Source organism: Cynocephalus volans, chromosome 4, assembly GCF_027409185.1.
Source record: "Cynocephalus volans isolate mCynVol1 chromosome 4, mCynVol1.pri, whole genome shotgun sequence".
NCBI lineage: Eukaryota > Metazoa > Chordata > Mammalia > Dermoptera > Cynocephalidae > Cynocephalus > Cynocephalus volans.
In genome coordinates this window covers 11,778,175-11,801,526 of record NC_084463.1, presented here as the reverse complement: position 1 = coordinate 11,801,526, position 23,352 = coordinate 11,778,175, and the positions used below count along the sequence as shown (strand labels likewise).

General features: G+C 41.2%; 1 protein-coding gene across 4 annotated transcripts in view; it reads left to right on the top strand.

The window, feature by feature from the left end:
• The window catches only part of CADM1 (cell adhesion molecule 1), a 309,961-nt gene extending 287,124 nt beyond the window's left edge, over positions 1-22,837 (top strand). For 2 of the 4 annotated variants that reach the window (XM_063093828.1, XM_063093827.1), the window contains 2 exons: positions 20,348-20,479; positions 22,513-22,837. In XM_063093828.1, the coding sequence (XP_062949898.1) occupies positions 20,348-20,479; positions 22,513-22,631 (251 nt within the window). In that variant the 3' untranslated portion in view covers positions 22,632-22,837. Of the gene's footprint in view, positions 1-1,369; positions 1,403-8,695; positions 8,786-20,347; positions 20,480-22,512 lie in introns of those variants that run through there. The other 2 variants (XM_063093826.1, XM_063093829.1) reach the window with 2 other exon arrangements.
• The last annotated feature ends 515 nt before the right edge of the window (positions 22,838-23,352 follow it).

Here is a 23,352-nt window from a genome sequence, read left to right as displayed (position 1 = left end):
CATTAAAATGAAGGTCAGGGAACTACTTGCACTTTTAACCCAGAATCCCACTTCAGCCACCAGCTTTTGAGTGGAGATGACTAGCTCGTGTCTCAGTGTCACAGTTCTCTTCTGGCCAGAAGGGGATGGAAGGAACATGCTGGAGAGGTGCAGGACTGAAAACGAAAGCATGGCCAGATGGGTTGACGTTGGAAGGAAGTTGGCTAGAAGAGTGGTGTTAAAATGACTCTGGAAAAAGAATGTCATCTTGCGTTTTGTTAGATGTTTTATTTATCCCACTTCCCCTCTAGCCAAAAATAAAGAGAAAATTCCTTGAGCCCCTCGGAGGAATTTCCTGTGAAGAGGAGCAGGTACAGCAGGCCTGGTTTAGAAGCCCCGGAGAAGAAGGAGGAAACCTGAACAGCATCAGAAATAGAAGAAAAAGGAGATAAACCACATTTTCTTCCACATCAAGTTCATCTAGCAATGAAGAAAATAACCACGCTACCTCCTAATCCAACCACGAATGCAGGACTGCTGGCAGCTCACGACAGTGAACGTGATTCTGAATTGCAAGCAAAGGGATGGCTGGAAAGTTAAATTTTTGGAATGCCGTATGCTTAGAAGTGTCATTTGGCAGACTGTGTGGACTTGGGTGTTTTCCTGAAAGGCTTCTGCTTTTAGAGTATAACATTAGGAGCAAGAGTGAAGAATGTGTGTGTGTGTGTACAGAAACTAATCTGTGAAAATCTTGAACATGTTCATTGTCATGGCCTCCCAGTTAATTGAACTTTCCAGCTAAACTCTGCTGAAATAATACACTGGATGGGAAACTGGAAACTGTGTATTCATCTACAGGCACCTAAGCATAAGCATTAAAAGAATCCTAACAGTGCGATTGATTCAGTGATGCCTAAGTGGCAGTCCAGAGGCCCCAGCGCTCGGATGGGTTGGGTTAAAACAAAGGCAATGTTTGAATGTATGAATCCATTGTTTAACCAGCCTTCTGACTGAGCTTTTCTGTCACAGTCCTGAGCCTTGATGCGTTCAGAGTCATCTACCAGCCACTGAGTTTGCACTGGTGTTTCTCATCACTTTGCATGTTTCCCTGACTATTGACTAGCAAATACATGTGTCCTGGCAAGACCCCCAGAACCAGAGAATTTACTGTTTTCCTCACTGGCTCGCAGCTTTGAGCTCAAGGCATGTCTTAAAACAGTGCAACTCACTTCAAATGCTTTTTGCTTTTCATTTATTATTGCTTGTCACGCGATGTTCTTTGAAAGCTTGCTCATATATTATCTGTTCCATTTTTTTTCCATTTTCCCTTTTTTTGCATGCCGTTCCTCCTGTTTCTTCCCTTCCTCCAATCCTCTGTTCCCGTCTGTAGACACAACGGCGACGACAGAACCAGCAGTTCACGGTTGGTATCACATTACTGTTTATCTACTTTCTCAGCGCTGCTGAGAGGCAAGGCAAGCCTGGGAAAAAGAGAAATGTAGTCTTCAAGGGAAATCGTGTTTCAAGTAGACTGATCTCATAAATATACTATAATATCTTAAGGCTGAAAGGATATTGAGTCTTGTCATTTCTGTTGTGAGTTTCAGTAGCCAATGGTTGCAGTCTGAGATGAGGCCTCCTCACCACGGGCTGGCGGGAATGGCAGGAGTTTCATTGCATAAGAGTCCTCCTTACTTATACAACTCCACCAAACCTTGAAATACGTGGGGCTTCCAAAAAACTAATATTTGCCTAAAAAGTGTAGCATCTGAATTAAAGGCTCATTTGATTTCTTCATTTATGGGCAGTAGTTCCCAGTAAATTTTGAAGAATCTTTTGTGTCACTTAGTAGGAGGTCAGGGAGGAATATTGCTGTTTAAGTTCATGAGACAGCGATGAGAAAGGTCACTGGTCTTTAAAAAGGTTAGAACTTTAGTGACCACGTTCCTAATCATATTTACCCACACCACCCCTTGCCAGTTCACTCTTCATCTCTGAGTTCATACAAGTTTGTGCTCACATTGGGAAACATCTCTAAACTAAGAATGATGCCATATGTCAATTTTAACAGCATTAACTGGGACTTTTTTTAAGTCATTGGTGTGTGGCCGTCTTATAGTCAAAATAGTGAAAAGCTGCTGAAGTTTTTAACCAAAAGGTGATTAAAAATTGAGTGAAGCTCAGAAGGGGTTATCAGGAAATATGATCTCCTTTTCCCCACCTCACCAATGACTTACTGGGTTTGGATAGATCTATTAACTTTTTTATGTCTCTCCAATCAGAAAATGAGAATCCTGTTTCATCTGTATATTACTTTATTACTTAGCTCAAATCTAGCCCTGCCAAAATTGTGCTTAGAGAAAGATGTGTTAGTTTAAAAATGGGCTGAATTTTAATAATTGAATCCAAGGGAACTATTTGGTAAAGGGCCTACTTCAATCACTTCACACGTTGTGGAGGGTGGAAATCTGTCACTTAAATGACAAGAAGTGATCAGCCAACCCTGTAGTGCTAATTCAACTTTTAGAGAAACATCTTCTAGCACAGACTGACTTCCTTAAAGAGACCTACAGTTGGAAAAAAAAATCTCTAAGTAAAGCCTGCCCTGTGTCAGCCATCCTTGAAGGCCAGGCCCTGATGTTTGGCAGATCACCCCATATCTGAACTTCCCTATGAGGAATTCTGAGAAAGCAAAACAAACTTAGATACAGAGGAATATATACCTCCCCACCCCACTCTCAGTTCACTCTGCCCTTTTCTGTCATTGGAAAAGTTATAAAACAAGTTAAAGGGACCAGGTTCACTGACAATCATGAGAAATCAATTAGGTATAAAACTTCCACTTTCTAAGGTAATGCCACATAGTGCTTGCTACATCTCAGGCACTGCACTCCATTAAGCTTAGTTATTTGTAGGTTTCATCATTAATTGAGCACCACCTGACTTTTATAGATTTTTCTCAGAGCTTTAAGGTTATTTTAATGTAGTTTAAGAGATTTTGTTCTATTCTTTTTAAGATACTTTTAAGTTCTGAGCTTCCTATAATTAACTACAGGGTCAAATCTCACCATAAGATTCCTGAATTCTGTGAGCTCTTTGAAGAAATATTGATCATTTATATCCTAAGTCTCCAGAGTTCTATTTTCTAAGTCCCTTTAATAAAATTTATGTACTTAGGTGATGCTAGTGAATGTAGGTCTTGGAGTTGGATAGGGTATTCAAAGTAGGAAATTTAACCCCTGATCTGAAAAATGAGAAGTTAATTTAGGGGCCAGTCCTGATTTTAGGGTACTGTTTTTAACCAGGTCTTTCTCTTTGGAGAGAAAGGGAAGATAATCTCTTTTTGTGGTATAATAAAGAGACACTTAGAATAGGACTTTATAGCATTCCAGTGGCAGAAAATGGAGATGTTCATGTATTGTGAGAAGCAACCACTGTCTTAGTTTGGGGACAATGTTCAAGCCAGTGATACCTCAGTAAGATGTTATCGACTGGCAGTACATGGGAAATATACCTAGAACCAAGAAATTTGGGGGGAAGTATAAGAAGTAAGAATAGCCTTATTGTTTTAGATATATATAGAGAGAGAGATAGATAGATAAATAATTTTCATACTTTAAACTGGACTCCTTAACAGCAGAGGAGTAGAGAAGTGATAGATAATCACAGCTGATCCCTATATAATGCATTCATAAATACATTCTTCAACTTGTCCAAAATCTTCATAGCATCATTACAAAGGGCTCCAACCACTATTTTGAACAGCACATGCTCTTGCCCACAGCAGAAAGCTTTAATGAAAGCCAAAGTAATATTTAAAATTTTACTTGATGGGGGAAAATATCTTCCATGTCATTGGTCAGGATAGAAAGGATAATAGAACCTTGTGGAAATTATAAAGAAGGGCACCAGATTTCCAAAGAGATAAAGATATAAAACTAATTTTATTCTAGTGAATTGTGGCTAAAAACCCAACTTTTTCAGTACAGCAACCATTTGACTTCTGTTCACTTGAGAATAATCTTCAGATGTTCATTATGACAATCTGGGCCTAGAAATACATTAAGTAGTTTTCTAACTTAGCAACTTAAATGACAAGACATATTAGGTCAACCAGCTGTGACCATCTTACTGGTCTTAAAAGTTTTCATACTATATTTCCTTCCATATTTCTCTTTTCTTTCATAAAAGGGAAAAGAAAAATAATTTTTTAAAGCTTTCCCTTTGAAGACTCATTAAAATATTTTATTCAAGCTTGTGTTGCTAGAGTATGTATGAAGTTTATACCAGTTGCTTATGTATGCTGATCGTTTGTTCTTACCAATATCTGATTGGAATAAGCATGTATTGGAAGATTAGAAGTGCATGGGCATGATTTAAAATCAAATGGATTTTCTCCAAAAAGAAAAGCAGACAGCAATTAGCCACAATGTGTTTTTAAGGCTCTAATTGATGGTAAAGAATAAATGTAAGTGTAAGAATGGGATTTTTAGACTAGGCTCACATAAGGGATCTTCTTTGAATAAGTAAGGATCTTGAGCATTTGTGGTTTTTGGAGCTCATCCTTAAGGCCTGGACAGGAAGAATCCTGTGTTATGTGTGCATGTTGAGCAATGCAAAAAAAAAAAAAACCAAAAAAAAAAAAAACCAAACACTCTGCCAAATCCTGATATGATACCACATGCTCTGAAATTGATGGCAGAAATGCATGAGTGACTTAACGCACGGATGGTGTAGTCATTATGATTATTGATGTGTGAGTGCGTGTGATGGTTTTTGTTTGTTCAGACGTGGGCGCTTCTCTGTGTCTTGTGCCTTGTTCTTTTTCTGCCCTGTGTATCCCCTCTCCCTCTCCCCAACCTCCTCCCCCACGTGAGGGGTCGGGTGACAGCATGCCCATGGTCTGGAATAGTGCTTGTGCTTTTGCTGCACTGCAGTCAGCTGGCTTCCTCTGGGTTTGAGGGTCTCTCTCTCTCTCTCTCTCTCTCTCTCTCTCTCTCTTTCTTTCTCTCTCTCTCTTTCTCTCTCCCCCCTCCCTCTCCCTCCCTCCCTCCCTCCCCCCCTTTCTCCCTTCTATTATTTTCAAGTCTAGCTGTCCTCTTGCTTTTTCCACCTCTTGATTCAGTAAAGGCTAATGATCTCATAAATTTTCATATCCCAAATGAGTTTTTAAATATTTCTTAATTCAGTATGTAATCGTGGTAAGACTCAAACTGGAACCCCTCTGAAGAATAATTTTTCATTTTCAGTTTTTGATTTCAAAATGTTTGACCTGTGCTAGATCCATGCTCATACCCTAGACCACTGCTCTTAGGTAACTGCCCCATGAATCTCCCTTTCCCTGACTATTTTATAAGTAGTGCAAGCCACAATGGAATTCTGAAAGCACATGAAATTTTCTTATCTTCATATTCAATTGTGGGGAAATTCTTAAGCCCATTTTAAAGAAAAATAGCCAGCAGTGCGCATTATTACAACCGCTATGTCCTCCCTCTGTGTATGTACCTCTCTGTACATCTCTCTGTGTGAGTACATAACAATGGCATTCAGAGGCTGTCATTCAGTCAAGGGACTCTGCAGACATTGTATGTTCTACACAAGAACAAAGCTAAAGAGGTTTACGAATGGCTGCAGGACCTGAAGATTGTGTTTCAGCCTTGATATGCAGTTTGGAAACAATGTGCTACTGTTTAACGGCGTGAACCAAATTTCTGCTAATGGGAAGAAGGGAAAAACTCTCCACAAAAGCTGACAAAGCAGGAAGAACAGGATGACTGAGCTTTTAGATTAAAACTACCGGGGGCGTCTGAACTCTTATGTCTGGTGATGGAAGTAACAGTTTCCATAATATGGCCAAGTGATCAGATGTATGCGGCTTAGGTAAGAGAGAGACCATCGCCTACTTTGTTTTTCATTATGGGAATGGTACTAGGGCCAGTGGGCTAAGTTTTTGTTTCCTGGAAGTTTTATTTGATCATTGTTTATGAAATTTTCTGAAAAAATGATATCCTGATGAACTGAACCCATAAGCATTCAAATTTTACTTGACCTTGAATTTATTTAAATATCTCTAGGATTTCTTGTTTCTAATTTTTTGAGTTTTTCCTTAGCCTGGTTTAAAATTGCCACATACTGCTTTTAGAAGCCACTAATTACTATTGAAAAGGAGATCACAACTATACAAGCACTGTCTGAGAAGGATTAGGATACGTTACATCACATTGTAGCACCACGAAAAAGCTAAAGACGTGTCTGCAGAAGAGACAACTGTCATGCACATATATTAAATGATTGTGTTTGCACCTTAGAACTTTATTAGTTGCTCCAAAAAATCCCATATGGACAAAAAGTAAATAAACTTTCATTTTTTAAGCAAAGTTTAAAGAAGTTGTTGAATATGTTTTTAATTAGAAGTGACTAGAAAGGGTTTTAATGGATGATATGAAAGTGTAAAGAGAAGAACCAAGAAGTAATTTCCCACTTATTGTTAATTACGAAGTCTCCTTTTGAAGAATATTCTCTGCTTCATAAAATGCATCTGTCTTTTTCTTTGAGAAAATGAGAGGTATACAATTTTTAACATGAAAGAAAAATACCTGAGCCAAAGCAATTTTAGGAGGTAAATTTTGCTTGTCCTCACTTGTACACCCAGTGCTTCAGTAAACTCTTCCTAATTATATTTATTCAGAAATTATCCAACTATGGCAGAGCACTATAGATTCATACAAAACGATAGTACGGCAAAAATAAATTTAACGCCACTAGCCTAAATGGCTTCCCACTTTAGAATATAATCTGAGCTGTAGATTCCAGATGATTGGGTATATTTTAAAGTTTATGCCATTAAAAATGACAGTTTCAGCTTTAATGAGGTGTATATCAACTGTCTGTTGCTTTTTAATGGAAAACTTTGCATATCAATGATATCTCATAAACATATTTGTCTTTATTTTTTTAAATTAGCTTTCTAATGCCCTCCCCATGGAAACAAGCCTTCAGCGGTAAAGCTGCCTACTTGAAACATCCTTGTTTAATATGGTTCAGTGGGTACCAAGCACGTATGTAGAACACTTTGATATTCATTGGGCCACGTAGAAGTGAGGGATTAGCCTTCTGAGAACTGCAAATTTATAATTAACTACAAAGAAGTACTTTATGTTGCCCATTTATAACAGTTATTCACATAATTGTATTCATCAGTCTTTATACAATGGATAAAGCCAATTAGAGATAGCAACACTTTCAGCCAATCAGATTTCAGAATAAATGGATAGCATCCATACACAGTTGTCCCTATAATTTATTGCACTATTCACTGCTTTCTCTATAGTTACCACAGTTTGGAGCACCTGTGGACTCGAAATCCTCCCATTTTTAATCGGCACCTGCTCCTCAGTAGTGGCACCCAAGGGTCATGATGGAAATTCTTCCTCCCCAGGGCTGATGGTGCAGTCTCCTTTCACAGAGTCAGCCTGGCTGTCAATATTCATTTGGCTTCTTAATAAAGCAGCCTACAAAATCCAAGCTTTAGTGACCGTTTGTACATGATTGTTTTGGTTCATTTGGGTTTTTTAAAACAGCACGATCAGTTTTATATTACTTGTTTCCAGAGCATTTGTTTTGGTTGCTTTATGCTCTGATAGGTAGTTCACTAAGCATTACTCCCAAACCATTAATTCAGCAAATACTTGCTGAGTATATACTTTATGTTTGGCTATACAGGAGAAGGGAAAGATATAGAAATAAACAAGACTTGCCTCTGTCTTCAAAGACCTTGCAGTTTAATAGGCCCACAAACATCTGCAAAAATGACAAATCCCATTAGAGAAGTATAAGCAAACTGTGTGTGAATTAGAGACTCAGGGACAACCAGACAGGACTTTTGAACAGAACAGCAAAGAACGAGTAAAGGCTACCTCGACCGTCTCACATGTTGTGTTGTTTAATAAACTTCGTTATAGGATCAGCCTGGAAATAAAGCACAAGCTTCCCATTGTTTACTTCCTTCTTCACCTCTTTTAATTCAAATCAGAGCTAGCCGAGAACCATCGCAGTTGGCCAACACTGAGGTTGACTGGATACCGGCATTGCAAGCCCCCACTTGACTACCTCCTGACCTAACTGCTTTTTCAGCTTTGAGGGTTTCATTTTTCAGGAATACCACTGATTTATGAGGTTCTTTAAAAAAAAAAAAAAAAAAAACGTTTTGCAAATCAGATTTTCCCATGAAGGAATAACCTGCAATCTGCAGTTAACCGATGTTGTGGCATTTTGAAATATGTGATCCAAGATCATCATAAATTGATAATGAACTGTGCTTGTCAGTATTGGCAAAGGATTTCAATCTACAGTAAAATGTGAAATAAAACTTACATATATCAGTATTTAACACCTAAATACATTTGTATTTAAGAGATATATCAGAGCATCAACAGCTAACAATCAGCTTTATTTATTTATTTACTTTTTTGCATGCTGTTATGAATGAGTGATTTTAAACATTCACCTTCATGTTTCATGTGCTTTGAACAGTGGAGACTGAGGAATCTTTCTGCCTCGATTGTGTATCAATAACAAAATTATATGATTGAAGAAATGTACTTATGGATTAATGCATTCAAGCTATCCAAAAAGGAGAGAGATAGCAAGAGATTTGGCTCATGTTTTTTAAGAAATTCATCCTCAGTTCTTAAGTGTTTTGTTTATGTCCCTCGAGGAATGAAAAGAAAAACGATTTGTTTTTACTTGTAAGGCCTTACTCAGTTGCCCAATTCCGCAGAAGAACTGGACAGTGAGGACCTCTCAGGTAAGGGCTAGTCATTAGGTAAGGCACTGCAGTGTCCAACCTGTGGGTGTCTGTCCAATTCTACAAAATGGCCATTTGGTTTGCTGAGCAATCAAATAGCAAGTGAGGATTTTGAGACTACTAAAAAACAAATTTTTGTCAACACTTTCTTCCTTCCCACCCACCCCCACACCCTTCCCTGTGGTAGTGATATTTATATTTCAGATTGGGGCCAATGCTATTAATGCAGTAGAGGTCAAGTTATTTTGGGGATTGTACTAAAGCCATTCTGTCTGGTGGCTTAAAATAATGTTTATGTCCTAGAAGAAATTTTGTTGCATTACAAAGCAGTTTAAAGATGTTGGATTATGTGACAAGATCATTAAAAAAAAACCAAACAAACTCATACTGATTGTCTACTTCTGTGGAATAGACTAGAAAGGCCATGTCATAGTTATCTTAGAAGAAGGGGGTGGAGAAGGGCAGGGAGGAAGGGGGGACAATTGTTTTGTCACACACCATGATGTAAACTAATTATCCACCACAGACCTTTTTCACAGCACACTGAGCTCTTGCAAAAGTAGGTTTCATGCTTGATTCCAGGATTTAGGTGTTACTAATCCAGAATAAGAAGCATATCCCAGAAAGGAGGGAGGGAGGAGATTTAAAGTAGTAAGAGCTAAACAATTACATAAAGTCCCATGATGTTGTGGGACTTCACTGGAAACTAGCTACAGCTTCTTAAACATTTCGATCAGTCATTTATAAATCAGTACGCAGGGCCCCTTCCTTGTCATTGCAGTGGAGAAAATAAGGCATAGGACTGTGGACATTTATTCCAATCTATTGGAAAGAAAAGTCCCATGCTGCCCCTTCCTGAAGAGTTTTCACTGCAACTCCCTTGAATAGTTGGTTGTTGATGTGCAGTCCTTAACTGTGCTTCGGTCAAACCCTAGCACATTTCTGTTATGTAGCATGTCCCAGTTGGAGCTCAGCTGTTGGATTTTTCTACAGAGTGGCAGCTTCAGGAGGCCATGTTTGTTTTGTTCACCGTTGTATGCCTGTCATGTAGTAAGCACCCAATTGATACTGTTGGATGGTTTAATGAATGCGAAATCCCAATGAATTTAGATAAAAAAACACAAGATTGGAAAGACAGCCAGTCCATCTAGGGAGTGATTCATTTTTGACTCTTATTTGTGGTGTGTTTAAGAGAAGTTTCAAAAACATTAGCCTGATTTTCTTTTAAAATAAGAATGAATAAGCCTTTCTCTCTGCTCCAAAAAAATGTAATGCTGGAAGTAAGCAATTTTTGCTTTGTTTCTGGTGGTACACAGTCTCAGTTCTGATACTGACCCTAAATAAAACAACTCTCACAGTGGCCCTGGCAATTGGATCTTCTCAAGGATCCTAAGAAAGCTTGTAGGGTGAGTTGGCCCAGATCCGTCTTGGCATATAAGCCAGACAAGGACCACTCAGATATGCAAAACTGATCTTTCTCCTCTTTAGAAGAATCAGCCATCCACCCTTTCCACCAGCAGCATCAATTAGTAACACGCCGAGTCTCAGCACTGCATCATATCAGATGGGTCCCTGCTGCAGTCATATCCATCACCCAAGTCAAGAGCAATAAACCAACAACTGTTTGTGTTCATAATAATTCACTTAAGTTAATAATTGTGTTGCCCCCTTCCCCCATGCCCTCCAGGAACACTGCAGTCATCTACTGCTCAGGAGCCATAAGTCATGTAGAACACTGATGAACTGTGTTGGGTGGGGCTGGGCTGCCTTTGCATCTGGTTTGATGAACTAATCAAAAACTGATTAGCACCTTTGTTCAAAGGGGATGCTGATTAATCAATTACTATTGATTGTGAGCTTGGCTGCACTCGGCAGCAAAAAGACATCTGAAGAAAAAAAAAACAACCAATAAAAATTGAGCAGCTGTCATAGTGTTTAAATTTATTAAAACAAAATACATTATTTTTTATGAAGCTGTCTTGAAATGGGTCACTGAAGGGGAGCATATTGATTGAGAAAGGATGAACTTCTCAAATTTCTGTAGCCTAGAGACTGAATTCAATTATAATACAAGACAAACAGGTTAACACCCGTCTTAAACAGTCCATCAATAAATTAGAGTAGGTGTTGCACACTTAATGCTAAACTGTGGTAATGAATAATATCATCCATTCCCTGCTGCATCAGAGTAGAAATTTCATCCTTTCCATATTACGGATAAGTGCTATATACTGAAAAATGATGGTCTGTCTTCTTCTTGCCCCTTGGCCCCCTCTTCCCCACTTACCAGTGCTGCCTCAGTTAATGACGGTTTCATAAGCAACATATGGTGCTCTGTCCTCACCCAACAGAGCAAGTCGCCTGACTGATCCTCCTCTTTGAATCTGCAGAAAAACATCATGCTTGCATGTAGTTCAGTGATTTAATTATTGGCAGGACTGGGGAGCTTATCCAGTTCTACTTTGAAACCTTTCATTTACTTTTGGGGTGTTAACTTTATTGGTGATGGATCCACAAGAGTTTTGAATTGTTTTATCAATTACATCTGCTGTTTCCTGGTGACAGCTGGTGGTTATTGCCACCCATGTGGAATAGAATAGCTTTAAGCATATTTATCCTTCTATTTTATTTTAACACTTTTTAAAAATGTCTCCAACTGCCTCCCTCTCTTCAGCAATAGAGGGACCATTGGGAACTATTTGGTAGATGAGGTGGGAAATATACAGCATGCCCAAGAGTGGCCCTCCAGCAAAGTCGGAGCAAGCCATCGGTTTTCTGCTTTTGAAGCAGAGGCACCAACGAGACATTCCAGAATTGTCATCATTCTCCAAAACGCTTCAGCTCTTGTCCTGGAAACAACATCTCCCTCACAATCCACAAAAAAGTATGCGTGGAGGGCAAACTCTAAATGGCTTTAATGACCCTTGCCAAGGTATTAAGGAGAAACCTAGGTGAACCAACTGTAGTCCCCTAAATGGATTACAAAGGAAACACGAGCTCAAAATATAATCTAAATTTAGATAATGGAAGCACTTAAAGGACTTTGGAGCCAGATATCAGTCCAGAGGTGGAATCTATGGCCATCTGGTTACTGGAAGTACCCTAATATCCTGGCTCAACTTGTTTGAAATGTATGTGGGAAACTGTCACTTGCCAGCATTTAGGGGGAACTCTTTCCTTCCTGACCCCCACATAAAATGTGGCCCAGATTTGGCAAATAGGCTCTTTCATTTCCTTTGTAGACTAATAGTGACAATAACAGTAGTAAAGAAAACATCAAAAACCAGCTGGGCTGTATAGTATAGTATATATATATATATTAAAGATATGGCCCGTAAATCTAAAGTGTGATATGATTTAGCTTGTATCTGTCTTGCACTTTACAGCTTAGAAAATACTTTCACATATATTATCTCATTTGGTCTTTACCCATTCTACAACACTGCCTGAGCTCCTTGTGGGCTGGACACCAGGGACGCAGGAGCAGAGGAGACCCAGCCAGAGCTGGAGCCGCCGTGGGTTTGACGGGCCAGGCCCCGCTCTCACACAATGACATGCTGATGGGAGACAGACTCGAAACACAAGTTAATTTTGGACCGTGACAAATGCTATGAAAAATAAAACTGAAGGAAGTGAATGTGAGGGACTGAGGCTGGAAGGAGGTAGAGGCTAGTGGAGAAAAACTCACCAGGGAAGGCTGTTAGGACAGGAAGACCCAATGGATGACAGTGAGCCAGCCATGGAGGATTTCATGAAAATCCCATGAGATTGTAAGGCAGGGCTGTTAGTTTATAAGTGAGGAAACTGGGGCTAAAAGAGTAAAGTGATTTACGTAAGAGAAAGAACAAGAACATGGGTTTCCCCGCCTCTAGAGGAAATAGGAACTTTGGTTCAGAGTGGTCATCCTTCCCCTGTGAAATCCACACTTTGGGGTCTTTGGGAATCCTCTTCTCCTTGGTGCCTTTCAGTTCAGCTCGCACATCCCGGGAGTGAGAAGGAAGGAGTCAGGGTCTCCGTAGCCCATCGGGCGTAGGCTGTGTGCTGACTGACCTGGAAAGATTTTTTTCCAGCATTAATCAAGCTCTTTGCCCTTCAGAAAAGACTGTTCTGATGTTTTCAGTGTCATTGTCCCACTGACTCCCCTAAATTATGGGATCTGTGTCCCCCTGAGATGATCCTAAATGCCATGGGAACGTGATGAGTTGGCAAACATTAAACCATGTAGATTCCCTTTTAAAATTTTTTGTTTAAGGCCGTAGACTAAAAACGTCATAGTGGGCCCATGCCAGCTTGTCTGTGACTTCCCCACAATGTGAGTTTGAACTTCATTGTACTGCTGATCACTCCCATAATCCAACATCCTCCTGTTTCCACCATGGGGAGGAAGGAGACCATCAAATAGGAACTTTTCCTCCAAACTAAAAAAGTTGGCAGACCACAACACAAAGCATGAATTCCAGTTCTACAGGTTGGACACTGCTTTGGGGTGACTTCACCATATTCATTAATCCATCCTCCTCACACCCCCAAATGCCTGAGGTCCACTGAAGCATCTTTCTCCAGAGAGAGATTCTAGTGGGAAATGTATGTTTGGAAATACTTGGCCGCTCTGTACTCCTTATCAGGTGGATGCCCCTTTAAGGAAAACTCTGGTGTCATCCTCAGTGCCGTCCTGTTGCCTGAAATGGAAAAGGCGATCACGCTTCTAAGTCCTCATTATTAGGAGATGAGTAGAGCGGACTCCTAAGTGTGGCTTTCGGTCTCTCTGGTGATGCTAAGTGCCTCGGGACGATTTACATGTGTTGCATCAAGTTATTCCACTGTTGGCTAAATTAACTAAATCTAGTAACTTGAAGGGGAGAAAAGTCAACATTGAAAAAAAAAAAAAAACCCACTTGTTCTCACATTTAGCTGACAACAAGTATTTAATATCCGATACTGAAATGACACACCTGAATCATAACTTGAACTAGATGGCCTTCAGCCACCAGGCCCACAGCCTGCCCACCATAGAGTTACAATGTTGATTTCTGTCTACCAATGAAAAGAAAGCTGCTGACTTCAACTCAGCGAGTATTTACTGGGCATCTTACCATGTGTGAGCAATGCTGAGCATGCAGCACAGCCCTTACCCCTAAGCAGCTGATAATTATTTGCCTTGGGTCAGTGATAATAACTGGAAAAACCCTCCTCAGGCTTTAATATAGAAGATTTAAAATTGGCAAACTTTAATTGTATCCCTATGATACTCTGAGCCCCGAGCCAGGTAGACACTTTCACATTCGGCAACATGTAGGCCTCTCAAAGTGACCCTATAAGGTATATCAATGTGCCCAATGGCTCAGAGGGGCTGATTGGCCTGCATGAAGTTACAGAGAAAAGTTGTGCGGCCCAACTTCTGTCCTAGATCTGATGGCAAGTCCAATGCACTTTACAGCAGGCCATGCAGGAGATGCGCTCCTGACTTGCCCCTCATTCAGGCCTGTTTCAGGGAGATAATGTAGGCAGTAACAGTCTGAGAGAGCCCTGAGTCCTGACCACCAACTAGTGACAAAGTACAGCCACAATTCGTGTGCAGCACTTCTAATTTAAATGAACGCATACTGAGAGAGCTTCAGGTGGCACGAAGAGGATGATCACTGCAGTTTTCCTTGAAGTAGCTTAACATAGTTCGTTTGAAATGTTAGAATAGCTGCAGTTACATTGCTAGAACTGAATGCAGCTGATGGATAGTACTGAACGCCTAGGATGCTATATGGGAATCTTCGTGATTTTCTCGCTTTATGCTTATTCCTCCCCTTTCACTTTCATAGACAGAAAAGAAAGGTTATGCTGCATAGAGGCTACTGTGCTCCAATATATATTAACATCTTAATGGGAAAGCTGTGCATGTACTGTATACATTTACTACTCTCTGACAAGAGGGAATTAAATGTCAGAAGGATTTGTAGCATCTATAATTGAATTGGTGCTGAGAAAAGCAAATCTTAAAGAAGAATAACATATTAGGATTAGCAAATAATGTGGCATTTTGTCAGCGCATGCCATTCAGTTTGTTCCCCTTCAGTAATAAAGTTGTGCTCTTTAAAATGCACACTTATTTTTGCTGCCATAGACGGGGCTACAATAGGTGACGAGTGAGTAGCTGCATTTTTCAGATGCTTCTAGATTGTGCGTGTGCATCTGTGTGTGTGTGTTTTGTTTTTGATTTTGGTTAGTTTGGTTGGTTTTTGAGGTCAAATTTTATTTTTGCTCCCGATTTGGAAAATTCACTGCCAGGCTTTTTCTTTCTTCCTAGCAAGAAGTAGCAAGTGACATCATAGTCATTAAGCTTTCTCTGAGAAAGACTAATCCCTACAGTCCTAGGAAGCTGGAGGCAGCATTTCCATTATAGATACCAATTCTAAGAGTTTTTAATTAAACTGACTTGTCCGGCAAGACCTCAGCCCAGGAAAAATACTAAAACTGAATCAAGTGACAGAACTGTTAGAAAAGGTCAGCAGTTCTAACTCTTTTCACCATGGATGGGGGAAGTACAGAAGGTTAAACATCTGAATTGTCCAGTAAATAGAAGGATGACTGATATCACTAGGATCTCCCCATGTTTTAAATATTAATTTTTAAGATGACACCTATGAAAAGAATAAATATGTGCATTTAAGGGGAGTGTCCAGATCTCCCTAGATTGGCTAAATGTGCCTTAAAGCCTGAGCCAGGGATGTTTGAGATGTGAGCATAAGCCAGTGCAGTGTGGCTGTCGTGCCCCATGACACATATTTTATTGTAAATCACTGTATCACACTTCGCTTCAGAGGTAGAGAAGTTGGTGTCCTTTTGGCAAAAAGACAGGCATCAGACTCTGGCCCTCAGGGTGGGCAGGCTGAAGTTGCCGTGGGGATCTATCTGCTCAGTGACTTCTTCTGCCAAAGTCCCCATTTGCCAGCAGCTTGTCTAGGGTAGACTGGCCATTCCCCAAATATCCATGGATGCCTGCTTTGGCAGCAGAGCCTTCTAGGCTTATCACAGATCCATGACTATGGCATTTGTGTGGAAGTTTGTGTTACACGTCCCATGCCAGGTGGTAAAATAGCTAAAGAAACTGGGAGCTCTCGAAAAGCCCTGTTTAACAGAGGCAGTGCTGCATTAAGAACAACTGGCAAGTAGCTGGAGGAGTGAAAGCAACTAGAGAAAGAGAAGTCCCCTAGAGGGAGGGAAAAGGAGACTAAAGTTCCACTAACAATCACCGTTTTTGTCAGGCCCTAGGGAACTACTGCCTTTAGAACTTCCCTCCATATTGCCCCTGATGAATGGATTGGGCCAGGTCAGCTGGCCCAAAGTAGAGAAATCTGAGCAGTTTGGGGCATCACTCTTGGGAGTTTCTTTGAGATTTTTTGCCCTGCAATTTCTAAGATGCTAAAGCGAGCCCAGGGTGGTTGAAGATATGGCCCAAGCAGTAGTAGGCAACTTAACATTCTGCAAGCATCTTGTAAACTCTCACCTGGAGCCAAGTTTGTTTCAGCTTTTTGCCAAAAGAAAAGCTAACTCACAAATACTAGACAGTTCATGATTTATCTATCGTACTCAGAGCCATAGAAATAGCTGCAGGATGGGATGGGACAGGCAGGCAGGGTGTGTGTTGAAATGAACACCAGCCAGCATTTACAGTGTGTATCTACAGATTACAAGTATTCAACCACTAGGCCTGATTCAATTGTGGTCACGTGTGAGATTATTTGGATGAGGTTCTTAACTCCAGTTCAACTGTGTTACACGAGCACGCTTGATTCTTCAAGGCCGGGGTAACCTTTATGCTATAACCATACAACAAGCAGAAACATGGCTTTACTTTTCAGGATGTTGGGTATAGAGCTTAGTCCCAGAATAGAAACACTCTTATACCTGTTACTAAGAGGAACAATTGTAGCCTCTTAGGGAACAAGAAAACATGACTTTGCAAAACAAGGAGATGTCCATTTGCCTGAGGACCAGACATATGTATAAGTGCTTTACATGCCCACACTTATTATTCATTTGAGAAGCTGGGGGCAGCTGTAGAATCTGCCTTTGGTTTCTTTGTCTGCCTGACTCAGAAAGGGAGCCAGAAATCTGGAGAGGATGTCCCCAGGAAAGACGGCACTTCATGGGAACTGGACGAAAGGGTCTGCTACACTAAAAGGAGCAAGATCTTTGGTTGATGGTGAAAGCCATAGCCTTTCCACTTAGAAGTAGTTTCTCAAGGAACCGATCAGAGTTCTTGCCTCATGAGTGGGGTAGGAAAGGTCAAGAGGCCAATGGACTGTTGGAGCCATGTTCCTGCTGGGGGTCGATATCCCTTCAGTTTCCAGCTTTCATCCTTCTCTGTTAGCCCAGTGCCTCTCTGTGTAGCATCTTGAGCGGTTGCTTCATATCACGTGCAGGGCATCAGCCTGCAGGTGCAGGCAGTTCTTACCCACAGTAGGCAACCAGCTTTTGCCCCATCCCTCACCTGCCTTGAGCCAATTAATAGCACTATAGAAACTCTCCCACCCATCCTACACATGGAAACAAGAAAGGCGTGAGAGGAGTCTGGAAATAGCCCTGTTCCTCCTAAGAGGCCAAGCCATGACAGAGGCGCTTGGAGAATGGGCACAACTCTATTAATAGCTCCCACAGTAAACCCAGGAGGTGGGAGTGGGGGTGGGAAGAGGCAGCGAGGAGCTCCTGACCGGCAGTGTTCCCTGTAAATTAAATATCAGTTACCCTCTGTGTCCATCTGTAGTAATTGAAGGCAGGAAAATTGTCTTGGTGATTAACTGGTGGTAGTAAACTTTCTGATCAAAGTGAGTATGAGAAGAGCTGGAGAGATTACCCTTATAAATAAGTATCTATAAAATATGTATGTCCTTGAAGGTGGGGAAGATAACTAGAACCTAGGTATTTAATTTGGGCTAAGTGCGTGTAAAAAATAGCAACACCAAGCATATTTAGCTCTACTAAGTTCATGGGGAGAAAAGGTCAAATGAATGGTTTTGGCTCAGTTCTACAGATACATGCCCTGTGAGGATTTTTTGTTTGGGGGAGGTTTTTTTGTGTGTTCCTTGTCACAGAGATTCTCTCTCTCTCTCTCTCCCTGCTCTACCTTCCCCCCATCCTGGCTTTCTCTTCTTAGGCTTCTAGATTGTTCTTGTGACTGTGCATAGAGGAGGCAGTCTTTTAACAGTGAACAACAGAACACCTTTCCCCAAATGGATTAGAGCCGTACCTGGCACAGCTTCTCAGAGCTTCTCTCTGTTCTCAGTCTTCCCAGGATGAGATCTCTTCTGCCTCTTGCCTCTTATACCTAACTTTTCCCTCTCCTCAACATCTAGTATCACTTTGTTTTCTTCACCCAATTCTAAGACTTACAGAGTTTGTTGAAAGACTCATAAATCTCAATAGGTCTGAAGCTCATGGCAATTGGAGATTAGTTAATTCTCATTTCCACAAGATTCCCTATTTTGACAGCTCCCTAAGGAAAACACATCCTCCTGGCTTTTCCTTTAACTTTTGTCCCCCCGTGAGCAATTTTGGATTTGTACAGTTGGGGTGAGCATCTCCATTGTGTAAAGCACCCTCCTGCAGCTGACACCCATGTCCAGCAGTACCCCACAGGGAGCGCTCCCCTTCCGCAAGCTCTGTTGTCTCTAAAAGAAAAAGATAAAATTGCCACGGCCAAGTTCTGCTTGTTGGAGTGCCTTTCCAGACAATGGAGGCCACGGCATCTGCGGTGGGCAGCACTGTTGGCTGAGGGGGGAGACTCCTCTCCACCACGTCTCAAGTCGAGCTTATTAGACACGTTGCTGGAGGGGCTCGCACCTCACGGAGTGGGCTAATTGGCTGCAGTGCGCTCTGCCGCCAACCCATCTCCATCCTCCAATTAAACTCCCATCATCCCGTTGTCCTGGGCAACCTGCTGCTACCTCAGATTTGGCATTTCTGTTTGGGTTTGTGTTTGGGGGGTTTTCTGTAGTCCTTCAGTGGTAACTTAATGAAACACTTTAAATACTCCATTTTTTAAAATTTAAACTCTTTTAATTAAAGCACTTTTCATGGAACCCTCAGTCACGAGTTATTTCCCCACATCCTTCAGTACTTAATCTCAGAGCAGAATTGGAAATATCGATAGAAAGTGTAAATCATGCCCTCCTGCTGAATGCGTTGTATCAGGTTTCAGCTCAAAAGAGCACCATTACCTTTAGCTGTCACGGATCTGTACACTTGATCGATAAACTTCAAATATTATTAGAGGTGGAGGCTTCAGAGATTTGCTCTGTTCTTTGGAGAGAGACAGAGATAAATCTTTCTTAAAAATTGACTTGAATTTGCACTCTCAGTCTTCTTGGTGAAATGCATTTCTCTTAGGCGTCCAGCAACTGCAAGGGGACAGATTTATAGGCCATGTGCTTCTTGTACTGAAAGATTTAAATGGTAAATCCTTCACATATGACTTCACAAATCATGTAAAGTTAAAAGATTTTTACCGTTTCTGTTGCTGCTGTGCTTAAATTGTAAGGTACAGCTAGTAAATCATTTTAATGGAGGTGTCGTACTTGACTCAATAAAAAAAAAGACAATGGTTTAGCTTCCACTCCAAAATGTTAATGTATTAATCAACAGGAGAATAATTGTTTTTTACTACATTATAAATCTCGGGTGCCATTAGGATTTCAGCAAGGGGTGATGTAGCCACATTCCTAAATTAAAATTGTTTACCCTGCCATACATCCATTCTGCATTACCATAGCTCATTCTGGGTTCATTCTGGAGTTGTTCCCCAGCCAAACATGTCATTCCTCAGGCAGAAGAAGACATCCTGGGGGAGTGATGCTTATAAAGGAAAATTAATTGCATCATGAGGTGTTAAATAAATAAAATAAAAATCGTCCATGGCAATGGACAATTATTCCTTGCTGTCTTTTTTGAAATAGGATTTTAGGTTTTAAATTGAGGCTTACTCCCTCATACATCCTAGATGTAGCAAGCATGTCAGTTGTCTTTAGTCTTATAATACTTGTTTTATCTCTAGGCGGCTATGGCTTTAGAGCTCCTTACTTTTCCTAAGCATGTATATGCTACCTATACCTATCAGGGATAAATCCTTGGGCATCTATAGAAAGGGCCTTTATCTTCACCTCCACAGTTCCCGTTATTGCCTAAAGGTGCCATTCGGAGCACCCTTAAATAGTTAGGTCGGCCTCCTTAATTAGGATCTGCAACTGGATACAGATAAAGTGAAGGCTCAGACTAGGTCAGGCCTGGATAGACTCCGTTTCTTCCCTCTCTGCCTTCTTAAGCTTGTTACCCATGCATTAGCACTCCTATGTATGCTACTTATAATGAAATTGCCTTGTGGGGAAGAACAGATCAATTCAGCATTGGACAGGTCAGTCTGTTCCCTCAGTGTAACTTGATCCATCTCGATTGTTCTCTCTGACTCCTCTATTAAAAAAGAAGGTGACCCTCTGACCCTGGAGGCAGTGTCGCCGGGGCTTCTGGTGTCTTGTAATAAGCTCTACATCCCTATTCCTCTTCTGATCTCAACAGATTCTCGAGCAGGTGAGGAAGGCTCGATCCGGGCAGTGGATCATGCCGTGATTGGCGGCGTCGTGGCCGTGGTGGTGTTCGCCATGCTGTGCTTGCTCATCATTCTGGGGCGCTATTTTGCCAGACATAAAGGTAAGCAAGGTGCTTTGACAGGCAGGAGCAACATGTCCCCACAGCCCCTGTGTTTGGGGACTTTACAAGGTTGTTCTAGATAGGCAGTTTCATTTGTGTGGCCCCACAGCCTATCTGATTCCTGAAATTGGGAGAGAAAAAAACAGAAATCTTAGCAGCTGCTGATTAGGGCTCTGGGAGTTGATGAGTAGCACTCCTTGATTTGGATTTTCTCTAAATATAAAGCTTTATAGAGTTGTTATTCTACACTCCATCATTGGGGATAGAGTAAAAAGGATAAAGTAGGGGATGGTGTACAAGGTGTGGTGTGAACCCCCCAATGATAAACGTGGGAAAAGCATTCCCACAGCCTGCTGTTTTCTGGGAGGCAGGTGGACCAGCCCTATTCCCTGGCCCTGAACTCTGGGTAAGCTGGTCCCAACGGCTGAAAGACTTCCTTAGTTTGATGTGCCCAGGTTAAAAAAAATTCTTTGCCTTAAAAGCCACATAAATATGTATTTTTAAAATTATCAGTGCAATTGATTTAAATTGCCATTAATCATCACACTTAGCTGTGCAGTCTGGATGGGCAATCATCTTTTCTAATGCTCCTCCTCTCTGCCCCATGCTGCTCTGATCCTCTTTTTCCCTCCTGGTAATTTATTCTTCCTTTTCTTTGTCGGCCCTTGTCTTTCTCAGTTACTTTGCTCAAGTACTGTGCACTGAGCTTGCGGAGTTTTCTAAGCAATTGCATACTGCTTGCTTGTAGTACTTGGGTTTGGGGAAGTTCCCTTGAGTGCAGCAGTGGAGGTCCAATATACTTGACAACCGCCTTTAGGATACGAAGTGCCCATCTCAGGCAGAAAACAGTTTGGGACTTGCAGAGCTGTCTGTACGTCGCCCTCCACCCATAACTCAGAAGGCCGTCTGTGTGGCCGAGATCTCCCAGCCTCTCAGTGTTTAGCTTGCTAGAGCCAGGAAGGAAAGGCCAGAGAGCAGGGCAGAGTCTGAGCAGCCACTGTGGAGGGCCAAGGAGAGAGAGCATGTGCATCACTCTACAAAAGACAAAAGGAGACAGGAGGGAAGCATGTGACCACCTTTTGCTCAGATTTGTCACTTTGAAAACCTGGAAATAGAGCAAATTTCTCAGGCTTTTTAAACTTAAGAATCTTCAGGAATACAGCATATAATGGGAGGAGGGTTATTTGATTATGACAGGCAGTTTAAGCTCTGCCTACCTACCATACTGAGGTGCAGTCCTTGTCTTTCTCCATGTAAAGTGTTGGGATTTGGTGATAAGCATGTCACCAACTTTGTAACGTTCTGTCTATTGTCATTATAAAGTGGCTGTGCCAATTAGCAAATCCATGAATCTGGGTCCCGGCTAGAGTTACATGATGAGAGAGAATCACTTGCTCATTAAGACACATCCCAAGCCCTCATTCCAGCCATTTTAATGTGAAGTTGCTTCTCAATCTGGAACCCCACTCTGAAACAGAGGGCATAGGAACATCAAGCACACTCATGCAAGTTCACGCACAGGCTCACCTACGGGTAGGCAATAATGACTCATGAAGCCAGGAGACTGTGGTTCAAATAAACGATTGGGGATGGTGATACATGCATCATCAGGGGCCCTAATTCATTTATTGGCTAATTGCTCTTCCTTGCTTTGGTCTTTAACCACGTACCTGCACATATCTGGTCATTGGTCCTTGTTGTTTACTGTTTATACGTTAGTCAGCAGCTCTCCAGCTTTCTGCATTTTTAGCTCCCACTCACGTCTTCTTCTGCTGACATCCTCTGGTCATAATCACTGCTCTAATGTCTCATTTGCTGAATTATATCGCAGCGGTTCAGTTGGAGTGGTGCCTTTGGAACCCCCGGATCCCATTTGTCTCACCCCCCTCGCTCTCTTCTTCCAATTGTTTTTTCCCCTCTGCCGCCTGCACACCACTTCGGCTGATGATGGCCATAAAGCAAGTTGCCATCTCTGTACCACTTTACACAGAGGCCATCAGACAGTCACGGTGCTTTACCCCTTCATCTTTCAGGTACATACTTCACTCATGAAGCCAAAGGAGCCGATGACGCAGCAGACGCAGACACAGCTATAATCAATGCAGAAGGAGGACAGAACAACTCCGAAGAAAAGAAAGAGTACTTCATCTAGAAAAGCCTTTTTGTTTCAATGAGGTGTCCAGCTGGCCCTATTTAGATGATAAAGAGACAGTGATATTGGAACTTGCGAGAAATTCGTGTGGTTTTTGTTTTTTTTTTTTTTTTTATGAATGGGTGGAAAGGTGCGAGACTGGGAAGGCTTGGGATTTGCTGTGTAAAAACAAATGTTCTTTGAAAAGTACACTCTGCTGTTTGACACCTCTTCTTTTGTTTGTTTGTTTTTTTTAATTTTTATTTCTTCCTACCAAGTCAAACTTGGATACTTGGATTTAGTTTCAGTAGACTGCAGAAAATTCTGTGCCTTGTTTTTTGTTTGTTGCGTTTCCTTTTTTTCCCCACTTTCCTTTGTGAGCATTTATTTTTCCCCCAAAATTTTTGGATTTTTTTCCAAAATCTCCCATTTTGGAATTTGCCTGCTGGGATTCCTTAGACCTTTTTCCTCCCCTTTTTTGTTATTGTTTTTACTTTCTTTTGTTTATTTTCAAGGTAACTGCTTTCTGTTCAAAATTCAGTTTCATAAAAGGAGAACCAGCACAGTTTAGATTTCATAGTTCAGAATTTAGTGTATCCATAATGCATTCTTCTCTGTTGTCGTAAAGATTTGGGTGAACAAACAATGAAACCTCTTTGCTGCTGCCCATGTTTCAAATACTTAGAGCAGTAAAGACTAGAAAATTAGACTGTGATTCAGAAAATGTTCTATTTGCTGTGGA